General features: G+C 38.9%; 1 protein-coding gene across 3 annotated transcripts in view; it reads left to right on the forward strand.

Annotated features, from left to right (window-relative positions):
• IPO11 (importin 11) overlaps nucleotides 1-23895 on the forward strand; it is a 500359-nt gene that overhangs the window by 232877 nt on the left and 243587 nt on the right. For all 3 annotated transcript variants that reach the window (XM_075589858.1, XM_075589848.1, XM_075589838.1), the window contains 2 exons: nucleotides 3322-3401; nucleotides 5160-5240. In XM_075589858.1, the coding sequence (XP_075445973.1) occupies nucleotides 3322-3401; nucleotides 5160-5240 (161 nt within the window). The remainder of the gene's footprint in view (nucleotides 1-3321; nucleotides 3402-5159; nucleotides 5241-23895) is intronic.

Consider the following 23895-nt stretch of genomic DNA (forward strand, 5'->3'; position numbering starts at 1 on the left):
ACTATACAATAGATTTAAAATACCAGCTGGTACTGTTACTTTGATGCAAAATAAATTCTGAATTTACTGATCTTGCTTTTTGACATATTAAAGATGGATAGAATAAGTGAACTGTTAATAGTAATTAATATAGGTGTTGTCATAAAAAATATATAATATACATACACTGCCATAACACAAAATCACAATTGTTTGTGTGTGACAATTGTGTCAACCTGATACTACTTTGTTTTGTGGATATATGTTATATATCGAGGCTCTTCAAATGGAATACCAGAAAGGGCCTTGATGTGACTCTTCGATTATGTGCTCCTCCTAATTTCATACTAGTTGCTTAGCCAACTTAGTGCCACTTTTCACACTGAAACTCGCATTACCGTAAATTCAGGCAGGAGTGCGTAAACTGGAGGGCGCGGTCAGTAGTGAGATTCAGAAATTTTAGCAACGGGTTCTCTCTCGACACATTTTTTTATGAGCTGAAATTAATGTGGTTCAGCACCGTAGACCCCATGTTTCAAATCTGTATTAAAAAATGGAACAAAAAAAGAACAAAAAAAACGTCATGAATTGCTTTTTGAAATGTTTTCAGATATGGCCCTTTTAGAAAACTAGTTGACGAGTGTTTGCGACGCTTTCACTGTCCGACGCTAGTTTCCGGAATGGATTCTGTTGGATAATCGAGGACTGTCGGTATTTAGTGTATCAAGAAGAACAGGGGTGTACTATAAGAAAGGAAATGAGGACTTATTTGAATCATGACTGAAAGACATTGCTACTTATCTGCAGATATTTCTATATGGTGCTTGAGAGAGTCGAGTTGTAGGATGGCATATCACTAGTACAGACAGACACTAGTACTGAGTTAAGTGATTGATGTGAACAACTCTGATATGTTAATATTTATTGTATATGTGACACCCCTATTCCCTCCACCTCTTCCCCCTCCGCATCAGGGACAGGGTATACAGAGAGATTCAGTCTTATACAGTCTCTAGTGTCTCTATCTCTTTAAACAGGTTTGGGATCTGAATAAAGAGTGTAGGTGAATTGCTCAGTGGTTACCTTAATCTTCTCAGGGCTGAGGATCCGCGCTGGCTCTTCATGAGGTGTATAATAATTGGACAGGGTGCCAGGAACTTTTCAACTTGTTTATTAACAGATGGATTTGTAACTAGAATAGGACTGTTTTTCAGTATTATTATTTCAAATATTGAACGATTGTTATCCACATGCTAACTGTACATGGTTGCAGGTGGAATAAAATGTATTATTATTTATTTAACACCATAGTGCACTTAAAAGTTAACCACTGTTGCAAAACAGACTGCAATTTTTAGTAGATTCCAAGCATCGAAGGGATAAAACATTGGACTTAAGGCCCTCTTTATTTATTTATAACAACATTTATATGGCGTCCTTATCCAGGGCGTTGTACATTAGTTAGTACAGACACAATTTATGATTTTTGGTGCCTGAGACACAGAGAGATAGTGACTTGCCCCAATGTCATAAAGAGCTGATACCGGGAATTGCACCATGTCTCCCTGATTTAAACTCTGTGTCATTGTTTCTAAGAGTCATTGTCTTTACTCACAGAGCCACTCCTTCTCTTTGCCGTGTGGTTGCTGGCTGGGCCGGTTAAGTATACAAAACAAAAAGGCCATGCAACCTTCACTAACCTGACAATAAATGACAATTGTATGCCAACCAAAAAGGATGTTGTGGGTATTTTGGGGGTTTAATAGGAGCTTGTTAGGTGTCCAGTATGTTTTACAATTCTTGTCCAGCTAGTCATGGCTGATTGGAGGTTGGCAACCTCCTACTTAATTTAAGCTCACCCCCTCCCACATTTAAATGGTTATGGGCTCACTCCATAGCATCTTCCACTCAGGAGAACTTGCCTGCTTGCAGTTTGGCTGTGACATCTCTAATACAGAGTGCTTTTCCTGGTAATGTACAGGTTAATAAAAGCTTCAGTCAGACAGAACTTTGCAGCTAATATTGACAGATTTACTATAAATCATTCTTCCTGTTATTAAACAGGTTATTAAGAATTTATATTAGCGTTAGGGACCCCTGATATGTGGTCTGCCTTGGCGTTGGCTCAGGGGCTTACAACAATTTTGGCCAAAAATGTCAAACTAAAAGACCATTTACTTATTAGATATTTATCCATATATATTTAGGCACTGTACCGTGTATGAGTCTCACTAGATGTGCTAAAAACTGAGCTTTGTCTGTGTTTTATGTTATGTCTCTGGTTTTAAACCAAAAAGGACACACAGCAATGCAAATCTTTAGATTTTTGGTTTAAGTTAAGGTGCCCTACTTTACGTGTGTTGGGTCATTAAGGCAGGCAGCTTGGTGTTCAAAGACTGTACAGCCTAATATTTGTGGAAGTCTGTGCAGGCTTATAACGCTTTGGCCAAAGGATTTAACTAAATAACCCTTATTCATGAGATCACTATTTTATTTTAGCCTTATTGGTAGGAGCGCAGAAGTCGTTCTATTTGTTTAGCTTGGTGTTTAAAGTATGTATTGTGAGGCTTTAAGGGAGACAGTAGAAGAAAGAATGGTCACAGTTCTGAAGTTGCAGTGATCGGTGCTATGCTAGTCAGGCCACAGGTGCAGCTCTCGTATTACTGATATGGCTACAGGACCTTTTTACATTTTGTTGCTGGTAGAAAACCAAATGCTATATTTACATTTTAAACATTTCTACAAAACATTGAGAGTACAGTAACTCTGCTAGTTCAATACAAAACAGCCATAAAATCATAATATAAAATTCCACATAGGGTAACATTTTACACTTCAGGGATGTATTCACACAATACAGGTATAAAGTGACCAAAAGTAAGGGCAATTTAAGATAACGTGTTTTTTGTTTGGTTTTTAAACCACCTAAGCACAAGTAAACCACATAAGCAACAAGAACCAAAGGGCACATTTCTATAAACATGATAATAGTTCTAGCTATTGTTGTCTGAATCTCTGCTGTGAATAAAGCCATTTCATTGGCAAGTCACTCAAACTCTGAGCACCAAAATCAGTGGCATTCCCCTTTGTGCAGGAATTGTGCCCCCCCCCCCTCTCCTCCTCCCCCCCATTGGTGTATACAGCTATAATTTAGGTACAGTTGTAACTCATCATATTTACCTACACATAATTTTTGTCCTTTTCATATTCAGAAAACAGGTTATCTAAGCAGAAGAAAATCCAGATGTAAACTACAAAGATGAATTTTTATAAATTGCAATCCAAATGAATGACTAATTATATGAACTATAATATTAATTATTTGACTTTTTTTCCTTATAGAACTTAGCTCTGAAAATCTACTCATCTGCTTCAAGATCATCAATGCTTATATTTTCTCAGCTTCCTCAGAATTTTTACAGGTATGCAGTACAGTGTAAGATAATCTAATTATTTTTCTATACTATTTTCTTCGTATTTTGTCTATTCTAGCAGTATCTGTCAGGAATTGAGTAAACCATAACTCTATTATTGAAATCACAACTACCACCTTGCATAAACATGACATGTGAATATAGTAGAGTAAAATAGAGGGGATAGGTGAACACTGTAAACATGGTTGCATTAGTGTTTTCTCAATTGTTTCTCAACCACAAAACACTTGACTGTTTTTACAATGATTGATGTTTGTTTATTTTTTGTCTCTATATGCTGAAAATGCTATTCGAAAATGTAGCATTTGAAAATAATTTAACACTTTCTTTGCTAGGGGACCACTTAACATGTCCACATGGACTTTACGAGAGTCTTGCATTGCCCATTATATAGAACATTTTCATGTGAATCCCAGTATCATAGTAGACCATGAGCCTTGCATAAAACTTACATTTGGGCTAATTCCACAAAGCTCTCCTAAATCATGGTTTATAACGATACACCTGAAATTGTAACGTACGTGGGTTCCCTCCACTTAACGCTGATCCACAAAGCTAATTATATGCAAAAACACTGGCAACCATCTCATCATAGGCTGAACGTCACATTGTTAGCATATCGCGTTGGTTTCCAATTTTGAGATGTTACGTTTCTTATCCATCATTGACTTACATACCAATATACCTGAAACACGTCTCTATACAACATGTGGAGAGATACCTGGGAAATAACCCAATTTGAACATGCAAAGTATATTCAAATAATTTACATTAGCATATTTCCAACGTATATCAGGGGTGTTTATGGGTTTCTCTCCATGTGTTCTCTCTCCCTCTCCGCCTCCTTGTGATCATTCGCTGTTGGGTTAAACGCAGCTTTTGCATATAATTATCACTAAGTCCTTTAGACTTAACGTAATCCTTTTATTGTCCTTTGAAGGTGGGTATTAAGACGTAATGTTACCATCCCGTTAAGTCACTTAACATAGCTTTCTGGATCTGGGCCTCAAAGTTGCAATTTTTTTTTTAATATACTATGGAACAACTAACTGCATAAAGCAGGGCCCTTCCAATAGGTCTCCACAGGGGGGCAGATCAGTAAAGAATCGCCACAAGCTTATTGTAATGTCATTTTAAATACATAAAATGTTTTCTTGTAAAAGGTGCAAGAGAAAACCATCTGGGATAAACCATACTAACGGTAACTGTTATTTACTTTAATGGCAGTTACATCCAGATCCCAATTCTTAAATCTTGATCATCTTGCTCTGTGCATGAACTACAAAATGGAGGTCTCAAAGAAAAAACAATTGCTATTGTTGGGGCATTGATGGGAAACATTTGGAAACCACTGGATTAAATCCTCACCTAATGGCAGCAGGATTTTCTATTCGAACCAAGATCGCTTTGCTTATGGCAGTTTAAATAAGTGGATGGGTTTAAGCAGAATGGCAATTTTTAGTGATGCTCCTTTGTTTTGTACATTGAAATACATGTCTCAATTGACCAGGTACAATACAAATATTTGTTGAATTATTTATTTGTCTGCAGAATTAATTTGTAAAGTCAATCAGTTAGATTTATGAATTTCCATTATTTCCGTTATTGTTATGTCTTTTGCACATTATTACAGCAATAATCTAAATTGATTGCATACATTATTGAAAAAATTATGATCTTGACAAATGTTGGTCATGAAAGTCACATCTTGGGAATAAAAATTAATTAGCTCATGTCTGATTTTAGATGTATGCAGCTAACCTCTGCCAGTCATTTTTGGAGATCCTGAAGGATATAACCACTGACGGTCAAGTTCAAGTGCTGAAGGTACTTACGTCATCTGGTCTTTCTCCCTATTCCTTTGATGAAGTTGGGGGAAAAAAAGTTACAAGAAAAAATAGACCTTTATGCAAAGTATTCTGTACTGCAGTTACTAATGTTATGTGGTAGAAGATTTACTTTCTGGTATACATAATAAACACTGCACCAACATGTTATTCATTTAGTAGTCGAGTCAATAGTGAAATTCAGATGAGTACCTGAGATTATATCAGAATGGCTTTCAAGAAAAGTTATTTGTTCAAAAATCAATGTGTGTGCTGCATGTATGAAATATATATATATATATAAATTCAAAAATAAATAGACGATACCGTTCTGTGGCTAACGAAATGCTTTTATTTGTGCGAGCTTTCGAGATACACTGATCTCTTCCAGCGGTGTTACAATGAATAAATCAGGCAAGGGTATACTTAAAAACAGTGTCTCTTGGTATGTTATCTGTGCTCGTCCCTCCCCGTGTGTGTAGATGTGATTTATGGCTAGAGGTGTTAAATGGTCCCTGAATGAGCCCTGGTGTCCCGCGATGTGGGGGACGGCGGCAGGGGGTTCCGGGGGACCCGGCGGACCCGGCAGCGGGAGGAAGAAAGCCCCGATCGGAGGGCGCTCCTCCGCTGCTTCGGCGCGCGCCCGGCACCCTCCGGCGCGCGCCAGGTTACTGCTGCGGCCGAGAACGGGCAAATGCTCGAATAAACTCGGCCGCAGCAGTAATGCCCCTTTCTCAAGCCCGTTCCCATAGACTGTGACAGTCTATGGTACTTCCCTAATGAGTAAACCTCCAACCTAAACAACTCTCCACTAAAGCAAGGTAAGTAATATTGAATGGACCTAATCTATACAGTCACTCTATCCTGTTAGGGTAATGACCATAAGCACTGACTCAGAGGTATCTGAGTATAAAGCTAGTATAAGCAGACTGACAGAATAGCAAAAACAGCAAAAGTGACTAATCACCAAATAATGGCACCTAATTGCACTACATATCAGCAAAGTATAAGCATACACATTGGATAAGGCAAAAAGCAAATGATACAAATCCTCAGCTTATGGTAAATGTCCGTAGCTCTCATAAGGATGTCTACAGTGGTCCCCGTGAGAGCATAAGTTTATGGTGTTGTTTTTTTTTTTTTAAGGCCGATTTTTCACTGTTTAGTTTTGATTTCTGATTGGATTGAGTTGTACAGAAAAATTGTTTGCTCTCTTTGTCAATTTGCTTTTATGTGGATCAGTTTGAAATATAGTAACATCTGGCGTTCTGTGATATATTACAAGTAATTATTTTATTGTCTTTGTAACCTATATATATAAGGGATAAGATGGAATCACAGAGTAATAGTATTCAATTGTGTCCTTACTCTGTGATTCCATCTTACCTCTATCGGATATATAGTTACCCATATGTGACATTAACCATACATATCAACCAAGGAGGGTTTTGAACACTTTGTATGACCAATATATGTATTTTCCCACCCTACGATCACAACATTGATTTAAGTGACCTTTGATGTGCATATATTTAACCAAAAAGTTTTTGTAAAATAAGGCAACTATCTACTGCCTACTGAGTCATTATACACCTATTTCTCATATATATGTACAGGTATTACCAAAATAATACTGAGTGGTTTTGGTTTGTGGAGTGGTTTTAATAAAATTACAGATACACATATTAATGTGACCATTAGTCTGTAAACACACAAAAAACATAGAGTCTCAAAACCACTCCACCCCTATGGAGGATTCTTTTAAACATTTATCACTGTAAATATCTCACCAAGTCACAAATTATTTTTGATGTAATAAAATGTTATTATTTTTGTTTTTAACCGAGTATACCGATCTGATAGCCCTTAAGGCAATTATAGCACACTTGTTTTTTTCTAGGACAATTCTGTCCGATATTTGTTCAATGAATATAATATTGAGTGCAAAAAGAGGAATCTTTCTTATCCTCTTGGATAATTTTTGTGTGTCGACTTAAAGTAGGCACCATTATCGATTGATTCACAGTTTCAAGTCTGCAATTGAAAAGATAACTCCAGACTACTGCATCCCATGTATATACTCTTCAGCCAGACCCACATGCAGCATGTGAGGCGCTATAATGAAAAATAAATACCTAAACTGCCGGTTGATCCTTTCTCCTGTGATTGATCAGCCAATATCTTGATTGTGTGCCTATCTAAATGTCCACCTTCAGACTCTGTGCTTCAGTCTGCGAAATGCAACACATTGTTTTTACAGCTTTAAGAGTAATAAATAGTCTACTGTTTTGAACACAGCAACAGATCTGTTAGTGATACTTGGTTGCAAAAGGGCAAAGCTCAAAAAGGTGTGTGTCAGAGACTGTTTCAAAAGAGGAAATGCATGTGACTTTCTAAATGGTTGCTGTAGCAACCAAAGGATGATCAGTACATAAAAAAAAAAACATTAAAAATGGCATTAAGAGTTAATTTAAAGCAAATGTAGACAGTATTATGTAATACTACAGCACTGATTTATTTATAAAACAAATATAGGATTTTATGCATGTTTTGCTGCTTGAAGGTATCAGTAACTAAGCATGACTCCTGTGGTCACAGTATCTACTGCTACTGCACTCGATATTAGTATGTATGTATGTAGGTATGTATGTCTTTATTTATATAGCGCCATTAATGTACATAGCGCTTCACAGCAGTAATACACACGACAATCATATAAATAACACACAAAGGGCAGAAGTGCTTCAGACATAAAAGTAACATTTAGGAAAAGGAGTCCCTCCTCCAAAGAGCTTACAATCTAATTGTAATACTGTATTAGTGTGAAGAATGTTTCAGAATCATTGCTGATATATTTTGTATCCAAGTCGTGCCTACCTTTCTGTATCGTGGGTTGTTGTACACACAGCTTTAGTTCACTTACAGCCACCATGACTGCATTTTTATATACTAGTACTGTCTTCACCGAGCATGGGGTTTGTATATGCTAGATGCTTAGTAACCCAGGGCCGCCGGCCTTTTGGAGCCGGTTTTACTACCGGTTATGGGAATATCTCTCTATCTCGGTGTCTACTCCTCCTTGATGAAGGTTTCTTGAGTGGTTCTGAAATGTTGGAATTTGTTCTCTACAATATATCAATATATACATGTGCTGTCTTTGTACGACTGGGTCTGGGTGAAGTATACTTTTATTTATCTACTAAGACGCGTACACTCGCTCGTATATGTCATATCTACAAAGGTGCGCGTCCTCTTTCTCTCTCTCTCTCTCTTTCTCTCTCTCTCTCTCTCTCTCTCTCTCTCTCTCTCTCAAAGTTAGGTAAGTTAAGTTTTTGGATGATAAATAAGAAGAGCTTTCGAGAACCTCTGTTCTTGATTATTTTGTACATTGCTTCTAACAGAGGATTCTTCTATTCTTCAAATCTGCGTGTTGAATCTGTTGTCTCCTGGCCCTTAAGTGAAAGTTCAAAAATTCCTAAACGTGGGCATAATATAGATAAAGGGTTTAGATAAAATGTATTACTCTTAACCCGTATTGAGTTATACACTGTACGCGCCATATATTCGCTAAATACTCATTATAATTTTTCTTACATTTTATATGGCAAACATGTACGTAGCACTTTAAAGCAGGAACATGCATACAGTACAATTTCAAAATACAAGGAGGTACATATACAGCTGGGGATAAGTGCCCTATAGGTGTACGTAAACAAGAATCCCTGCCCCAAATTCTTGCATACAATGTAGTGAGGTGGTTAATCGTGTATATAAATAGTAGTAATACATTTAAGTGCAATAGACATCTTGGTGCATAGTACAGCATGTGGGAGCATTTATTGAGAGGCGGTGGTGGGGGGGATTTATTGGATCTCCATGCTATTGAAATGACTACCTTTGAAAGGTGGATTTTCAGCTGATGTCTTTTATCTGTAAGTTGTAAAGCCTTGATCTCTTCACGGAACAAAGTATTAGATGACAAATATGTTACAAATCCTCTGTCTCTGCATTGGACTTGCTATTCCACAAGAACATACCATATTATTTTATTGTATCTCAAAAGATTGAGAAATAAGAACCTAATCTTTAATGGAGTGAGATGTTCTTAACTTTAATTCATCTTTCTCCTTGTACTGTAACTGACTTTTTAAAAGTTTTCCATTTATCCACCTTTGTAAAATCAATATCATATCAGATAAACTGAGTCGAGTCTCTCAGAGAGTATCCCTGAGAACTATGATTATATTACCTGAGGTTCTTGAATTCAACCTCTTCTGTTGCTTGAGATCCAATTCTGAATAGAGACAAACTTGCCTACCTTTCTGTAAAGGTTGGTGCTGTGCTTTTGCAGATTTGTATGGGAGCATGTATAGAACTATGACCTTTTGCTGCGGTTGTTTGCATTCCAATAATAGAACGTTAAAGGGTATACATGTCTTCAAACAGGATTTACAATGGCATGTGTCTCGTTATATTTTGCAATATATTTCGAATTTTCTACATAATAAACTTAATTGTTTAGAGATTGTGTAAGTTTGCTTATAACACAAATATGTCATAGGAATGTCACTGCCCCATGCACTCATTGGGCTCTCAACTTAGATGACTCAGCAAGGTCTAAACTCCTAGAAAATATTGGCACTGGTTTTTGTCTTGCCCATGCTTCTGTTTAACAAATCCCATAGTTTTTCGAGGCTTTTAATTTTGCATGTATATATGGTTTAAGCTAAATGTGGTATCTTTAGGGAACAAGACAAAGTCAAATCTGTCTTGTATATAATGTATACCCTGCTCATTTATGTAACTGTATTTGTAAACATGTATTTGTCATCATAACTCTGTGCCCAGGACATACTTGAAAACGAGAGGTAACTCTCAATGTATTACTTCCTGGTAAAATATTTTATAAATAAATAAAATAAATAAGACAAAGTCATATTGCTAGTTTAACACCAAGTTGCCAAATGATGTAAGTTTACCACATTTTGTTTTGTTTGTTTCCTCCCCCCCCCCCCCTTCCATCTAGTAGCAAGCATCCGCATAGGGACACTACAACCTTTTCAGACCTCTTGAGCTTGTTTTCTTATATATTAAACAAGCCGCCTTGTACACCTTAAAATATCCCAGTTTTGGAATATTGCAACAGAAAAACACTGAAAGGATCATTGGATATAATCAGCGTATTTGGACTTGTTGAACCCTACTGATTGGAATGAAATTGGCATGTGCTATCCTGGATTGGGGATTGAAGTCTGGTTAGCGAAAATGTCCTTTGCTAGAGATGAGAAAAAATTACTTGGTGGAAAGACAATAATAACTTTTGAGTTGTAAAGAGCATTGAGTTGTTCAGTTTTGAAGTCTCTTACATCGCTTGGGAGCGGTTTCAGTGCATACTGAAATGAGAAGTTATTAGTCAGCCTTCCTAGCATCATTCTCACAGAGATTAATGTAATTGAAACAATAATAATTATATTCAAGGTGAAGTGAACCAACAACGGTCTTTTAAAAATCCATTCTCTTTACTATACCACAGATTTAACTTCATTGTAGAGACGTGATAAATGAATTATACATTATGTATTTTAAGGGGTTTGCATCTTGCTCGTTTTTTTTTTTGTTATTTTAATAAATGCAGCAGTTCCTTACATTTACGGCAGTGCAATTATCGAAGCTGCTGATTAATCCATTCTCCCACAATCGATCAGCCAAGCTCCTGCTTCCCATTGCACCCAATATGGCTGCCTATTGCAAATTAGGAAGAGCTGGGGCTTCCTAAATGATTGTTCTAGCAACCCAAGGAAGCTTAATATTTTAAAAAAATAATTAAAAAGGACATAAAGTGAAACAAAATGCAATAATTATTATCTAATACTAGACAACTGATTTTATAAAAAGAAAAAAACAACACACAGGATTTTGAAGGAAATGCTGCTTTAATCAATGGTTTGTTTCACAGATAAAACATAAACAAATGAAACACAGGGTGTACAATACAACAGATCTCTTAAACTAGTCCTGCAAAGGGGCCAAATAAGAAAAGGTTTAGGAGCAGAAAAAAACCACATATAGATGTGTCCAGGGTCATGTGCATGGCTAACATAATGTAAACATTGTAATTTACAAAGTTTAAACGAAGCAGGCCTGTGTACTGTAGTTAAAGGTTCAGAATCAGGCAAAAATCATAAGGATACAAAAAGATCGCAGCACCATTGTGTTTTTTTGGTGGCAAATAATGCAGGTCATTTCTTAAAAATATTAAATACTGTATACAAGGTTTGAATCCTTAAATGTATAATTATGACCTACCAGACCGTTCCACAATCTTGATTAAAAAACAAATACCATTGTGCAACCCTTTCCGTTGGAATCCTACATAATGAGCTGTATTTATTGCAGTTTGACATGTTACAAACCAGATTTATTTACTGTAGTTACATGCATGGCCTCAAGAAATGTGTGTTGTGCGTACTATATATTTTCTAACTCCATTGTAACCAAACCGTAGCCTATTACCTTTCAACCGCTTTATAGAATATTATATATAAACCAAAAGTTATTGTTGAAAACATTTGACTTTTTTTAACCAGTTACATATTGATACATCCCCCATTATACATTTGGAAACAGACGTAGCAAATGTTTGAAATTCTAATGTATGTTGTGCACGGTTGTGTGCTAGATTGTATTATGTGTCTCTTACTGGTGGGAAAATATTGTATTTTGCTTTTTTATTATTATGTGCTTATCAGAAGAAGGTAAACGTGGAATGTTTTACAGAGAATTAATTCCTGTCCTGACATTTTGAAGGAAGCCAAAGATATTGAAAATGCAAAAACATTATTATTTTAGACTTATCTTCCATAGTTATTAATTCTGTGTAGAAAGAAAGTCCAGTTCTTTATGCTTGTTATATGTTTTATTACAATACATTTAATTTATCACTTTTTATGAGGAAATGTAATTGCTGAGGAAAATAGTTACTAATTCGCATGCTAAAGTATGTGAGTTAATCTACACATTAAAATGATTATACTCTTATCTGATATAGTTGATTTTGGATTTAGCATTAAGTGTAATCAGGTAGCAACCTGGACGTGTTTGCACTAAAGAACGATTGTCCTTATACAATTTACCTCTAGCCTTCTTATTGACATACAGTACATGTTTCATCTCTCAAGATTTATCCCCTTCTGAGGTTTCAAATTGATCTCCAGTGTGTGTGAGGGTATATGGATCAGGACAAGGAGAAATATTTTGACAAGTGATTCTTTGACCAAATGGACTAGCAATAATCTTTCAATTATATGAATTGATAACTAGATAGCTTAAGGTCAAAATGTCAGTTACAAAAGGAAAACTACAATATGTCAATGCCAGATGAACTCCAGAAGCTCGCTAAGAAAATGCATTTGTCCGCTTTCAAAATTAAAATCTTGCCTGGGTTTCCATTTTGCAGTGTGAGAGCAGATAGAGCTTGCCCCCTATGTAATTATTCCACTGTCTACTACTGAACTCATGAATTATTACAGCTCTTGTCATACCCTGAAAGTCTTTATTTAGCTGAGTAGTTGTATTCTAGTTTTGTTCTCCAATTTATGAGCATCATATATTGGACGCAGTAATAAAGTGACAGCACTCAGACTTTTGGCCTCATTTTGAAGAACTTTTACAAATATCACAAACTATGAAACTATATATATATATATATTTTATATATATATATATATATATATATATATATATATATATATATATATATACACAACTAGAGAGAAGCAGGTGGCACTCCAAGCAAACTCTATGTCAAGGTGCATGTTTCATAAGTATCAATAGAACAACCAATGTTTCTCAGACGAGAAGACAAGAAACAGTACTCAAAGAGTAAATCAAAATACTGTATTAGTGAAATACAAAGGCACACTTAAATCCAACGTTTCGGTCCAGAAAGGACCTTCCTCAGGGGGGTGCTAGAGGACAATGGCACCCAGAAGACATTTATAGCCAAAGTTCACCAAGTGAAGTCAGTTACGCAGCTAATTGATCATTCAGAGACTCATGTCAGCAGACAAAAGCACAGGTGTGCGGTTGGGATCTTTAGTGGCTTGGGTAACTAAACATGTTGTATAACTTGTAGTCCTTGTGCGCATGTGCGTGGAAGGTGGGCGTCCGTCTCTAGTAGGGAAATGATGGCGTCCTCCGTTGCTAGGTAGCACGAGCTGAGCATCTAGTAGCCATGGTAACCAATTGAGGGGATGATCACGCATGCGCATACCCCCATGCAGTCACTCGAACCCGCCGGTTCAGCACCATTAGCGCGAGTGCCCGCAACAGAATGGAATCTCCCTGTAAACAAAACAAGTGAGGGAAATACCAGTGAGAGAAGCATATGGGAATAAAAACAATGCATCCAGATGTGTGGGCAACTGGTTCCAGGGTACACTTACCCCCCCCCCCCCCCCCCCTCATATGTATTAAGTGTACCCTGGAACCAGTTGCCCACACATCTGCAGCAAGGGATTCTGGGAAATGACATGCAAATGAGCACACAATGTGTCACCTTTTGCCTGGAATATCCATACACATGGAGCCCATTTAAGCAGATACATCGCCGTTCACACAGCTTTTAAGCACAGCATGGGACTATCAAAGCAAGTCAAACCACTCACAGATATGTTTCAACCTTGATGGGTATCATCAGTGTGAGGTTGGTTTATACTTGCTTTGGCTGGGTAGGTTTACAATTACATTTTAAGTTATGGTGGGTGAAAAAGGTAACAAAAAACCTCCACCGTTAGTATATAGCCAATAAAGAATATCACTTGTGAGCATATTCACATGTCTTAGACAGGTCTGCACACCTGCCTTTCAACCATAATCACCTAGCATACAAATTAGTCTTTCTGGACTCACTGGTTCGCCAAATTAAGATGTTCTTCATTAAATTCAATATATATCAAATAATCGACGACACTTTTTTTCTTCATTTAATCAGGGTCAAAATAGAAAACGTCTTTTACAACATAATTTCAGTCATCAGGTTTGCATCATTCAGGCATATAGTCAGTGTTCGACAAACCTATACATTTGCTCGCCCCGGGCAAGTGGATTTAACCCCCGGGCGAGTAAATATTGGCCCAAGCAGCACATGTTTGGTACTAGGTGGCGAGTAGATTTTTTTGTGTGGCGAGTAGATTTTTTGGTGATTTGTCAACCACTGCATATAGTTATAGAGTGGAGAATCTGTAGCTTGGTGGTGATCAATGATTCTGAATTCCATAAACTAAAATGCAATCTTTATGCGTTTTTCTCAACATAGCAATCACTTGTTTTTCTCACTCTCAGTTAAAAATGCTCTTGGTCAATTATCAATGTTAGAACACTGTTCCTTCATTTACTTTGTTGTAGGAGAAACTCTTAAGGTCCGTCACTAAATAACTATAGTTAATCCTATATTCTTAATGCTTTTAAGACCTCTATTGTATGGTCTTACTAACTAACCCTATCTCTATTTAACTACCCTTCGAATTCAAAATCTTGAAACAAAGCTGACAAACGTTTCCACATCTACCTGTTTTCAGACTGATTTTATCTTATTGCAGAGTAGCTACTCATTTTCCAATATAAATTTTAATTAAATACACTAAATTAACTAGTTACATGCTGAATATATATATGAACATTGTATAGAGAATATAGCATAATTAATATTTAGGATTAAAATCATCCTAGCTTCATTTTGGAGAAAAAAAAATTTCGACAGATTTTTATGTGTGTGTTTGTGGCTGTTCATTTTTCATCATATCTTATATTTCTTGCTCAAACCCCATCAAAACGTGCACAATTGTACGTCTGTTATGTAGCTTGTCACGGTAGACCAGTACATTTAACACTTTTTTGCCTTACCGGGTTCAATTCAGTAGGCAGGGCAAGATTATTGAATACATGGCGTTTTTTCTGGCAAGCCCGCAGATATACATAAATTGCACAAAATACAGTAAATACATAGCAACTGGGGGTCTGGGGTGAGTCACTAGCCTCAACTAGGTGCAGGGCATCCGCTTCCGGAAGGCTTACCCTGTCCGCGGCATGTCCAGGAACACCCGGTACTCTTTTCAGGAGAACCGCAGTGCTCTCCCCGTTACGTTCTGTTCTCAGAACTTGGCCGCAAAATATGGGACCTAGCCTCAGCTCGGCCAGGCTTTTCCTCCAACAACTGTGTGCCGAGCTCTCTGCTATTTGGAGCAGAGCACTTTCAAAAAGCCTGCCATCGCTTCACCGGCTCAAGCCCTAGGCTGCTCTGGTTCTCTGATTTGCCAGTCTCCTTACATATACCCCGATGGCCTATGTCTAACATGGAAGACAGACTGGCAACCAATCAGAGAGGGGGTTTGTCCCCAACCACCAATCACCACCCGGGGGCTCGCCTGGTGTTACCCAATCAAAGGAGGGGGCGTGCTTAGGTTAAGGATGCCAGCAAAGCGGGAAATATGAACTGGCCAATGGAAATCAGCCCATTGCTACCCACTGGGCAGGTTCCACAGTCTGGCTACTACAAAGGGTCTCACCCGCTGAGAGCCCACCCGCAGACCTGTTCCTCCACCCTTCCTCGCCTGCCAGTTGTCCTGACACCTTGCCCATCCGTCCCTTTGATCAGTCACTGCTATGCATACCCCTTGGCTAATTACATTACCGGGGCTGTCCCGTACAGCAATGGATACCTATCCTATTACATTGGGAACTTGGTCCCTAGAACTTGGACCCTAAAACTTGGACTATGCAACTAGGTTTTAAAACGGGCTCCTGCACTGTGTTTCAAAACCCGATTGCAGAATTTGCTGGTAGGGCAAAGATATCCCATAGAGTTGCATTAACCCTCCATAACACACCATCTTTATGTACAGAGGTGTACCCACAGATCATACACTATTATAAAAGAGTAAAATATCAGTACTCCCGGTATAACCCGTCTGCAACCCCGTACACTGTTTTTAACCCTATTTGCCCCCCAACATCCACATTTAAACTACCGCACCCAAAGTCCCGGTCCTGCAGCTGTTTCCTATGAAGGACCCTAACCACACATGACATGCCTATCTTATAACCCTACAGGGAACATTTCAATAGGAACGTGGTTATAGGGGAACACATTAATGTACATCACTGAGCACAAGCGCTAACACTCATGGCTCATTACACACGGTTTCCAGGGGCAGCCAGCCGGGCTTTACCTTTATTATGAAGGCCGGCAACCCCTACCGTCACATAAATTAACACTGTATAAGAAGCACACCGTAGACAATAAACTGATAACTAAATTGATGTCACAATACTATGCCAACAAGTACCAGATAGGTACTCCTGTTCATTAAATGAGAAATACGAGTTTTTCCTTCATAGCTCGTAAATGTGTTAAACTGTCATATTCTAATTTGCAACACTAAGATTACTATAAAGTTAGAGTTCAAAGTGTGTGTTCAAAATGTCCTCCTGCGGAAACGCAAGTCTGAGGACGAAAATATATAATATAGTGTGTACATATAAAATATATAATATAGTGTGTATATATTAAAATTGTATTCCAAGAGGACCCGTGTGTGTCATCCTCTTGGAATACAATTTTTAACAGTAATGTTTTTACTCGATAGACTAAAATCTAGCACAACCCCTGATTCTACATGAGCAACTTGAGTTGAAAGGTGGATACTTATTGGTTTGGCACTCATGCAATAGAAATCAAGGCACATGGTTAATAGGTTTTTTTTCTTGCATTACTGTTGTGACATTTATAGTTCTTGTAAAATGTAAAAATAGCTGTAAAATAAGTGTTTTCCCCATTGCACAAGTGTACCTAAAACACTCTTAAGAGAGCTGTATACCTTGTTTTTGTGATTCTTCTTTTAAATACTGTACATATTCTAATGCCATTTCATTTGATTGATGTAGAATTTTAAATATATAGATCGTTCATTGTTTCTTTGTTCTTACTAATTCAGAAGTGTATTAAATCTGCCATACTCCAGTTATCATGGATGGCAAGTGATTTGTTAAAGGTGCATTTGCTCTTAACCAAGGTCACAATTGACTTCTTTAATAAAATCCATCCTGTTGTACCATCTGTCTTGCCATCTCCAGTGGATTGATTTCTAAAGAGGAGAAAAATAAATAAACGGAGCAGCTCCGTTAAAGATGCAGGTCCATTGAGCAAGCTATAAGTTTGTCTTAACTTTGGGTTTTTGCACTGGTCACAGACAAAAGGTGTAGTAATCGTGCAGTAATACCTTTTGTGAAATACTACTAATAATAATTTCTAGTGAGTTCTAAAAATATCTTTAAAGTATAGCTCCGTACACTGGGACTTTGGAAGGGCTGCAGTATCTTTTTTAGTTTAAAGTTCTATTGGCGTGTTGTTCCTGGAGCAAAGCAGGTTTGCTGTATGTTGCGATACCTTTTAGTGGACCAACATTGGCGTTCTTAATAGATGAAATGATCATGTACAGAGCTTTTGAAACCTTATATACTCTAGGTCTCTTGTTAAAGGGTACTGATGAAGCTACTTAAAGAAACCTACAAGGTTTCAAAAGCTCTGTCCACTATAATTGAATCTATGAGGATCTCTTAGTATTGCTCTGCTAAAAGGTATCACAACCTACAACATATGTTATGCTCTGTAAGCTAGTAGTCACAAATTACCCTGTAACAAAAGGAAGAAGTGTTTTATAGATGTGCTGTTTGATGTTCTGTATTAAGTTGGGTTTTTGGACCTAAGTTTTAGTTGTTAGATATTAATACATGGAATAACAAAGTAGGGAGTGGTAGTAGGTGGTATGATACCTTTGATTGAACCAACAAGTAGCTTAAATGTTACAAGCTTTTAAACTGCTCAGGGTCCTTGATCGAGTACACGATGAAAAACACTGAGATATTTGAAAGCTTGTATCATTTCATCTCCCTCCTTTGTTATTACATGGAAGAAAGGACCAACACGGCTACCCACCCTTCTTTCCCTGAAGAGGAGATTACACAAGCGCTCTTCAAACTAAAACTTAGCAGCCAATGCGGACCTGACTTGCTACAATATAGGTTCCTACGTCTTGGTGCCCCAGCCATTGCCAAACCAATTGCTTCCGTGGTCAACTCTATCCTGTCTGCAGGCCATATCCCTAAGACCTGGAAAACTGCCAGAGTTGTCCCAATCTTCAAAAGTGGGGACAAAAACACTGTCTCAAACTACAGACCAATCTCACTTCTCCCAATTCTATCCAAAGTCATGGAAAAATGTGTCCACTCCCAATTAAACGACTACTACACCAAGACAAATTTCCCTAGCCAATTCCAATCTGGCTTTCGTCCCAAACACACCACCGTAACTACCCTGCTAAAAGTTTGCAATGAAATCCAGTGTGGAATGGAACGGGGACAACTCACTGGTGCAGTATTCCTAGATTTTGCAAAGGCTTTTGATACAGTTGATCATGCTATCCTGCTTAACAAACTCCAGAGCTCTGGAATAGGGAAGCATGCCTTAAACTGGTTTCAGTCCTACCTATCAGGAAGATCCCAACATGTGTCCATCTCAGGCTCTAACTCCAACCCCCTGGATATCACCTGTGGTGTCCCGCAAGGCTCTGTTCTGGGGCCCCTACTCTTCTCAGTGTTCATCAATGATCTTCCCACAGCTTGTAAGGAAGCATCAATACACATGTATGCAGATGACACAATCCTATATGCACATAGCCATAGCCTCTCTGACCTTCAACACATACTTCAGTCTGACTTTTTGAGACTCGAAAACTGGATTTCCCAAAACCAACTGTTTTTAAACACTGACAAGACTGTAACAATGGTATTTGGGACCAAGACTAAATTCTTAAAGCTTCCAGCGACTGAGCTCCATATTAGAACCAACACTAACACCACCCTAACTCCTGTTACCAGTTTTAAATACCTGGGCTTATGGTTTGACTCCCACTTAACATTCAGGATGCACATTGATACCCTGACAACCAAGACCTATGCCAAACTAGGGGTACTTTACAGGAACAAATCCTCCCTAAGTCTCCTGGTCAGAAAGCGTATCGCACAGCAGATGCTAATGCCAATTATTGACTATGGAGACATAGTATATGGCACGGCACCTCAAACCCACCATAGCAAACTTGACACCCTCTACAATTCAATTTGTCGTTTTGTTCTCCAATGCAACTACAACACACATCACTGCGAAATGCTCAAAGAACTAGATTGGTCATCACTAGAGTCTAGGCGCAAAGTTCACCTTTCCTGTCTTGCCTTTAAATTCTTTATGGGCAAGCTACCCAGCTACCTGAACAAGCTCCTCACCCCTACCACATGCAGCACCTATCATCTGAGATCTGACTCCAAAAGACTGTTCATGGTCCCAAGGCTCAACAAAGTATCTGGCCGTTCCTCCTTCTCTTACCGTGCACCCCAAAACTGGAACAACCTACCAGAGACTCTCACATCCACCACCACTTTAAGTTCTTTCAAATCTAAGGCTGTCTCACATTTTAATCTGATCTGTAACTGCTACATACGCCTATAATATATATTATCTTTAACTGTGCATGCAATGTCTTGTATATAATGTACTGCACCGACACACTTTATTCGAGCAAATACCCGGTATGTACCTGGCAGATACCTGGAATGCGCCGCTCCTCACCTCTGACAAGCCCCGTTGCATTTGCCTTCCCAGCCTGGGTTCATGCCTGGCTGACGGGCGGCTGATCTGTTAAATGATAATGATTAGGATTTAATAGGCTGCAATGCTTCGCGTGTCTACCAGATGGCATAAATTCATGAATTGTAATGCAGTATATATATATGTACTGTGCAGTATTGCAGCCAGCGGGAATAAAATGCTTCAATCCCTGCCGGAAAATAACTCAATGCACTCGGGCAGAAAACAGTCACAAACCTCAATACACCCGGGTATACCCGAATTCGTGGGACTAGCCGAGCTCGAATAAAGTGTGTCGCCAGTGTATACCCTGTTCATTTATGTAACTGTATTTGTAACCATGTATTGTTTGTCTTAACTCTGTGCCCAGGACATACTTGAAAACGAGAGGTAACTCTCAATGTATTACTTCCTGGTAAAATATTTTATAAATAAATATTAATATAGGAAGTTTTAAATGTTTTAATATCCTTGCAAGTCAAAAATGGTACATACTTTGTAGAACTGCACATCTGTTAAATAAAAGCATAGTTTACTGCACTGAATATGCCCTCGACTCTCAACTAAACATCACTGTCTGTAATGAATCAGCAATAATTATTTGTCATCTTGTTCAGTCAAAAACGATGGACGAGAAGTACATAAATCTGGATATGCAGCATATATCACTTGACATGGAAACCTAATGTGAGTATCAGGTAGAATGTGCCATCTAGGTGTCACGGTTGTGCTCGCCACAAACCAGGACCGGACCGCGGGGTTGAGGTGGGGTTGTTTAATCACCGACCTGAGACCACGTAGTCGGATCCGGAATGCGCAGTTCGTCGTCGTACGTAGCAGGGTCGGGACTGGAGAAGGCAGCATAGTCAGTGGACGAGCCAGGGCCAGGATTGGAGACATCAGGGAGAACGTTATCCAGGCGGAGTTTCGGCAACGGGTAGTCAAGTAGGTCCCGCTTCAGTGTAGTAGCTGCAGGGCGGGAGCGGGTACTGCGTGTGCGGCGACCATGGCCCATGGTACCGGTCTCCGGAAGTGGTAGGCAGACCGGAGTGGGCACACCGCCAGGCAGCACTGGTAAACCAGTGCTTCAGCGCAGGAGTCCAGAACGAGCCTGTGCAAGGAGAGAGAGCTACAGACCTCAGGACTAGCAGACCGGCCTCTGCTAAGGGAAGGGCAGCAGGCCTCAGAAAACAGGGAGCTGAAGTAAACACTGGAGGTCCTCCGCTTCAGCACAGGAACCAGGACACGGCCTCTGCAATGGAGAGGGAGCAGCAGGCCCCAGGAACCATGAACATGAACTAGGACAATAACAGAGTTAGTAACGAGAGAGAACAAGCCAGAGGCTTGTGGCAGAACACTTGGTAACATCCAAGAAGGATTATGCTCGGCAGAGAAGCATTGTGGGAGTGCTGTATTTAAATGTCAGCGAACCAATAGCAGAAGGGGCGTGTGACAGCATTGCTCTAATGACTGAACCAAGGCTGGGGCTGCAGTAATAGCTTGCACAGCTGCAGTAGATATCAGGGGGAGTGTTCCAGGACTGCACAGGTCTGTAAGGCAAGGTAAGCAGTAAACTAAGGTGTGGATTCCTTACACTAGGCTTACTGAACTTAATCTTGATGATTGTCTCTTTAAAAATGAGAAGAATATGAATGCATATCTTTATTTGTATAGCACCATTAATCTACATAGCGCGTCAGTAGTAATACACGTGACATAATCATATAAATAACAAATAATGTAAATAACACATAATGGGATGAAGTGCTTCAGACATAAAAGTAACATTTAGGAAAGGAGTACCTGTCGCGAAGAGCTTACAATCTAATTGTTCAGTATCAAGAACCTTCAGAGACAGTAGGAAGGTGTTCTGGTAAATGCATCTGCAAGGGGCCAAACTTTATGTATCAGGTGTATAGTATCAGCCATGGAGCTACTCATATCCTTTTTAAGCAGGTTTGTTTTAAGATGGGTCTTAAAGGTGGATCAAGAGGGTGCTAGTCTGATTTTGAGAGGAAACGCATTCCAGATGTGTAGGTCAGTCAGTGAGAAGGGTTTAAGGTGGGAGAGGACTTTAGACACAAAAAGGGAAGAGAGAATATACATATTTTTAACTATTTTCGTGTACCAATTGTGTTTTTCCTGTAACCAGATCTTTATTTAGTGTTCTTTGGGATAATGTTGTTTTTTGTAACCTTCTTTTCCACCTTGAAAGTACTGTAGCACTCCCATTTTGATGCTCTTTGGGCAGTAATCGTGAAGGCATTAGCAGTTAAGGTAGGGGTACTGTAAATGAGTTATGATATAAATAATTAGTGTTAAGCTACAGTTAGTTAAAAAGAGTAACTTTGTAGGACTGAATACATGTTTTCTTTGTATTATTACTATTATTTAAAGGTGATAGTATATGTTTGGGAAGCCATTACATTGGTATGTTTTGTGTGTGTCCATTATCACCTCTTTATTACAATCTCTTCCTCCCACCCTTAGAGGTCCAAGCAGGAGGAACGGGAGTAAGGCCTCGGACACGCTTACCGCTGGCGCGCTGAGGCTCAGGGAAAGCGGGGGCTTTCCCTGGCCTTGCGGTTGCTTACCGCACGCGCTCTCAGCAGGCCGTCCGGGGGCGGGCGTGTCACTGGCCGGGGCGGGCCAGTGACGTCACGGAGCTAGTTCGCCCTCATTGGGCGAACCGCTCACGTGACCGGCCTGTCTCGCCGGCAAGCGGGTGAATTTTAAATTCCCCTAAGACCTGCGCTTCCGCAAGCGCGCAGAAGCGCAGGTGAGCCCCTACTAAAGCCGCTCTAATTGCGGCTGTAGGGGCTCAGTGCTGAGCGGGAGCCCCTACAAAGTGGCAAAATGGAGGAGCTACAGTATATACTGTATGGAGTGAAACCTCTCAAGTTCAAGGTTACCATGTTAACAGACATTTAAAAATATGACGGGGGAAAAAAACAGTTCTAGTTGGGGGATTATAGCAGTCAAGATTAAATCCATTAAACATGTCACCGCTGTTGATGCTGAGAACAAAAGCAACTTTAAAAAAAAAATTCCCCAAAATACTTTAGAGCCAATTTGCAAAAGCCCATGACTTCTTTTGAGGTTTTCTACACTCGTATTGCTTCTGCTCAGTGCATTTGCTTTGGCAGGAAAGCAGAATACAGATGAGGACAATGAACTGCAAGCAACCACATTGTTCTGTATTTTACCATTTGTCAGCGTGGTCCAGCTGTGCATGTACCCTTGCCTTTATTACCACGATAAGTCTGGAATACCTTTAGGCTATTTCTTCTTGATCTTATTAGGTTCACAAGCAATGTTATAGAGCTTTTGCATTTTCTTTTAGTCTTTGTATGTTGCTCCAGGGCCAGATGTTTGGCCATGTTTCATGATGTGGAATTTGCTACTACCCTGAGTACCTCTTTGCGTACAGTAGGTCAGTAAAAATGCACTTTTCAGATTTATTTCTTTTTGCAATATGATATATACCTTTGGCTATGAATATAATGGCCCTTACAGCAAACTCAGTGACAGTCAGGCATGAGACGTGTGTGATATATTCTTAAGTGGGTGTTTCTTATTCCCTGTAAAATAGAATCTATGTTTGGTTACTTCAAGGGAATAACTTACTTTATAGAAATAAATACATGGGTAATTATTTATGGGATTATAGGGTTTGCTCTGTGTGGCTACTTTCTTCCTATAGGTGCTCCATCTTCATAAGACACTCAAAATCACAATAGTGTGCTACACAATGCAATCTGGAGAATCCTTGATAAAATGAATTTTGCTCAGAAAGAATTGATGCAGTAACTAATTTTAAAGCTACTGGTTAGTCTAACAGAGATGGATTACACCTCTTGGAGGCCATAATAAACAGCATATATTGGAAGTACTTCATTGTATCCTAATGAAAAGCTGTATGTAACTAAATCAACTGAACTAGACAGAAATTCCT

The sequence above is a fragment of the Ascaphus truei genome, chromosome 1 (genome assembly GCF_040206685.1).
Source record: "Ascaphus truei isolate aAscTru1 chromosome 1, aAscTru1.hap1, whole genome shotgun sequence".
NCBI lineage: Eukaryota > Metazoa > Chordata > Amphibia > Anura > Ascaphidae > Ascaphus > Ascaphus truei.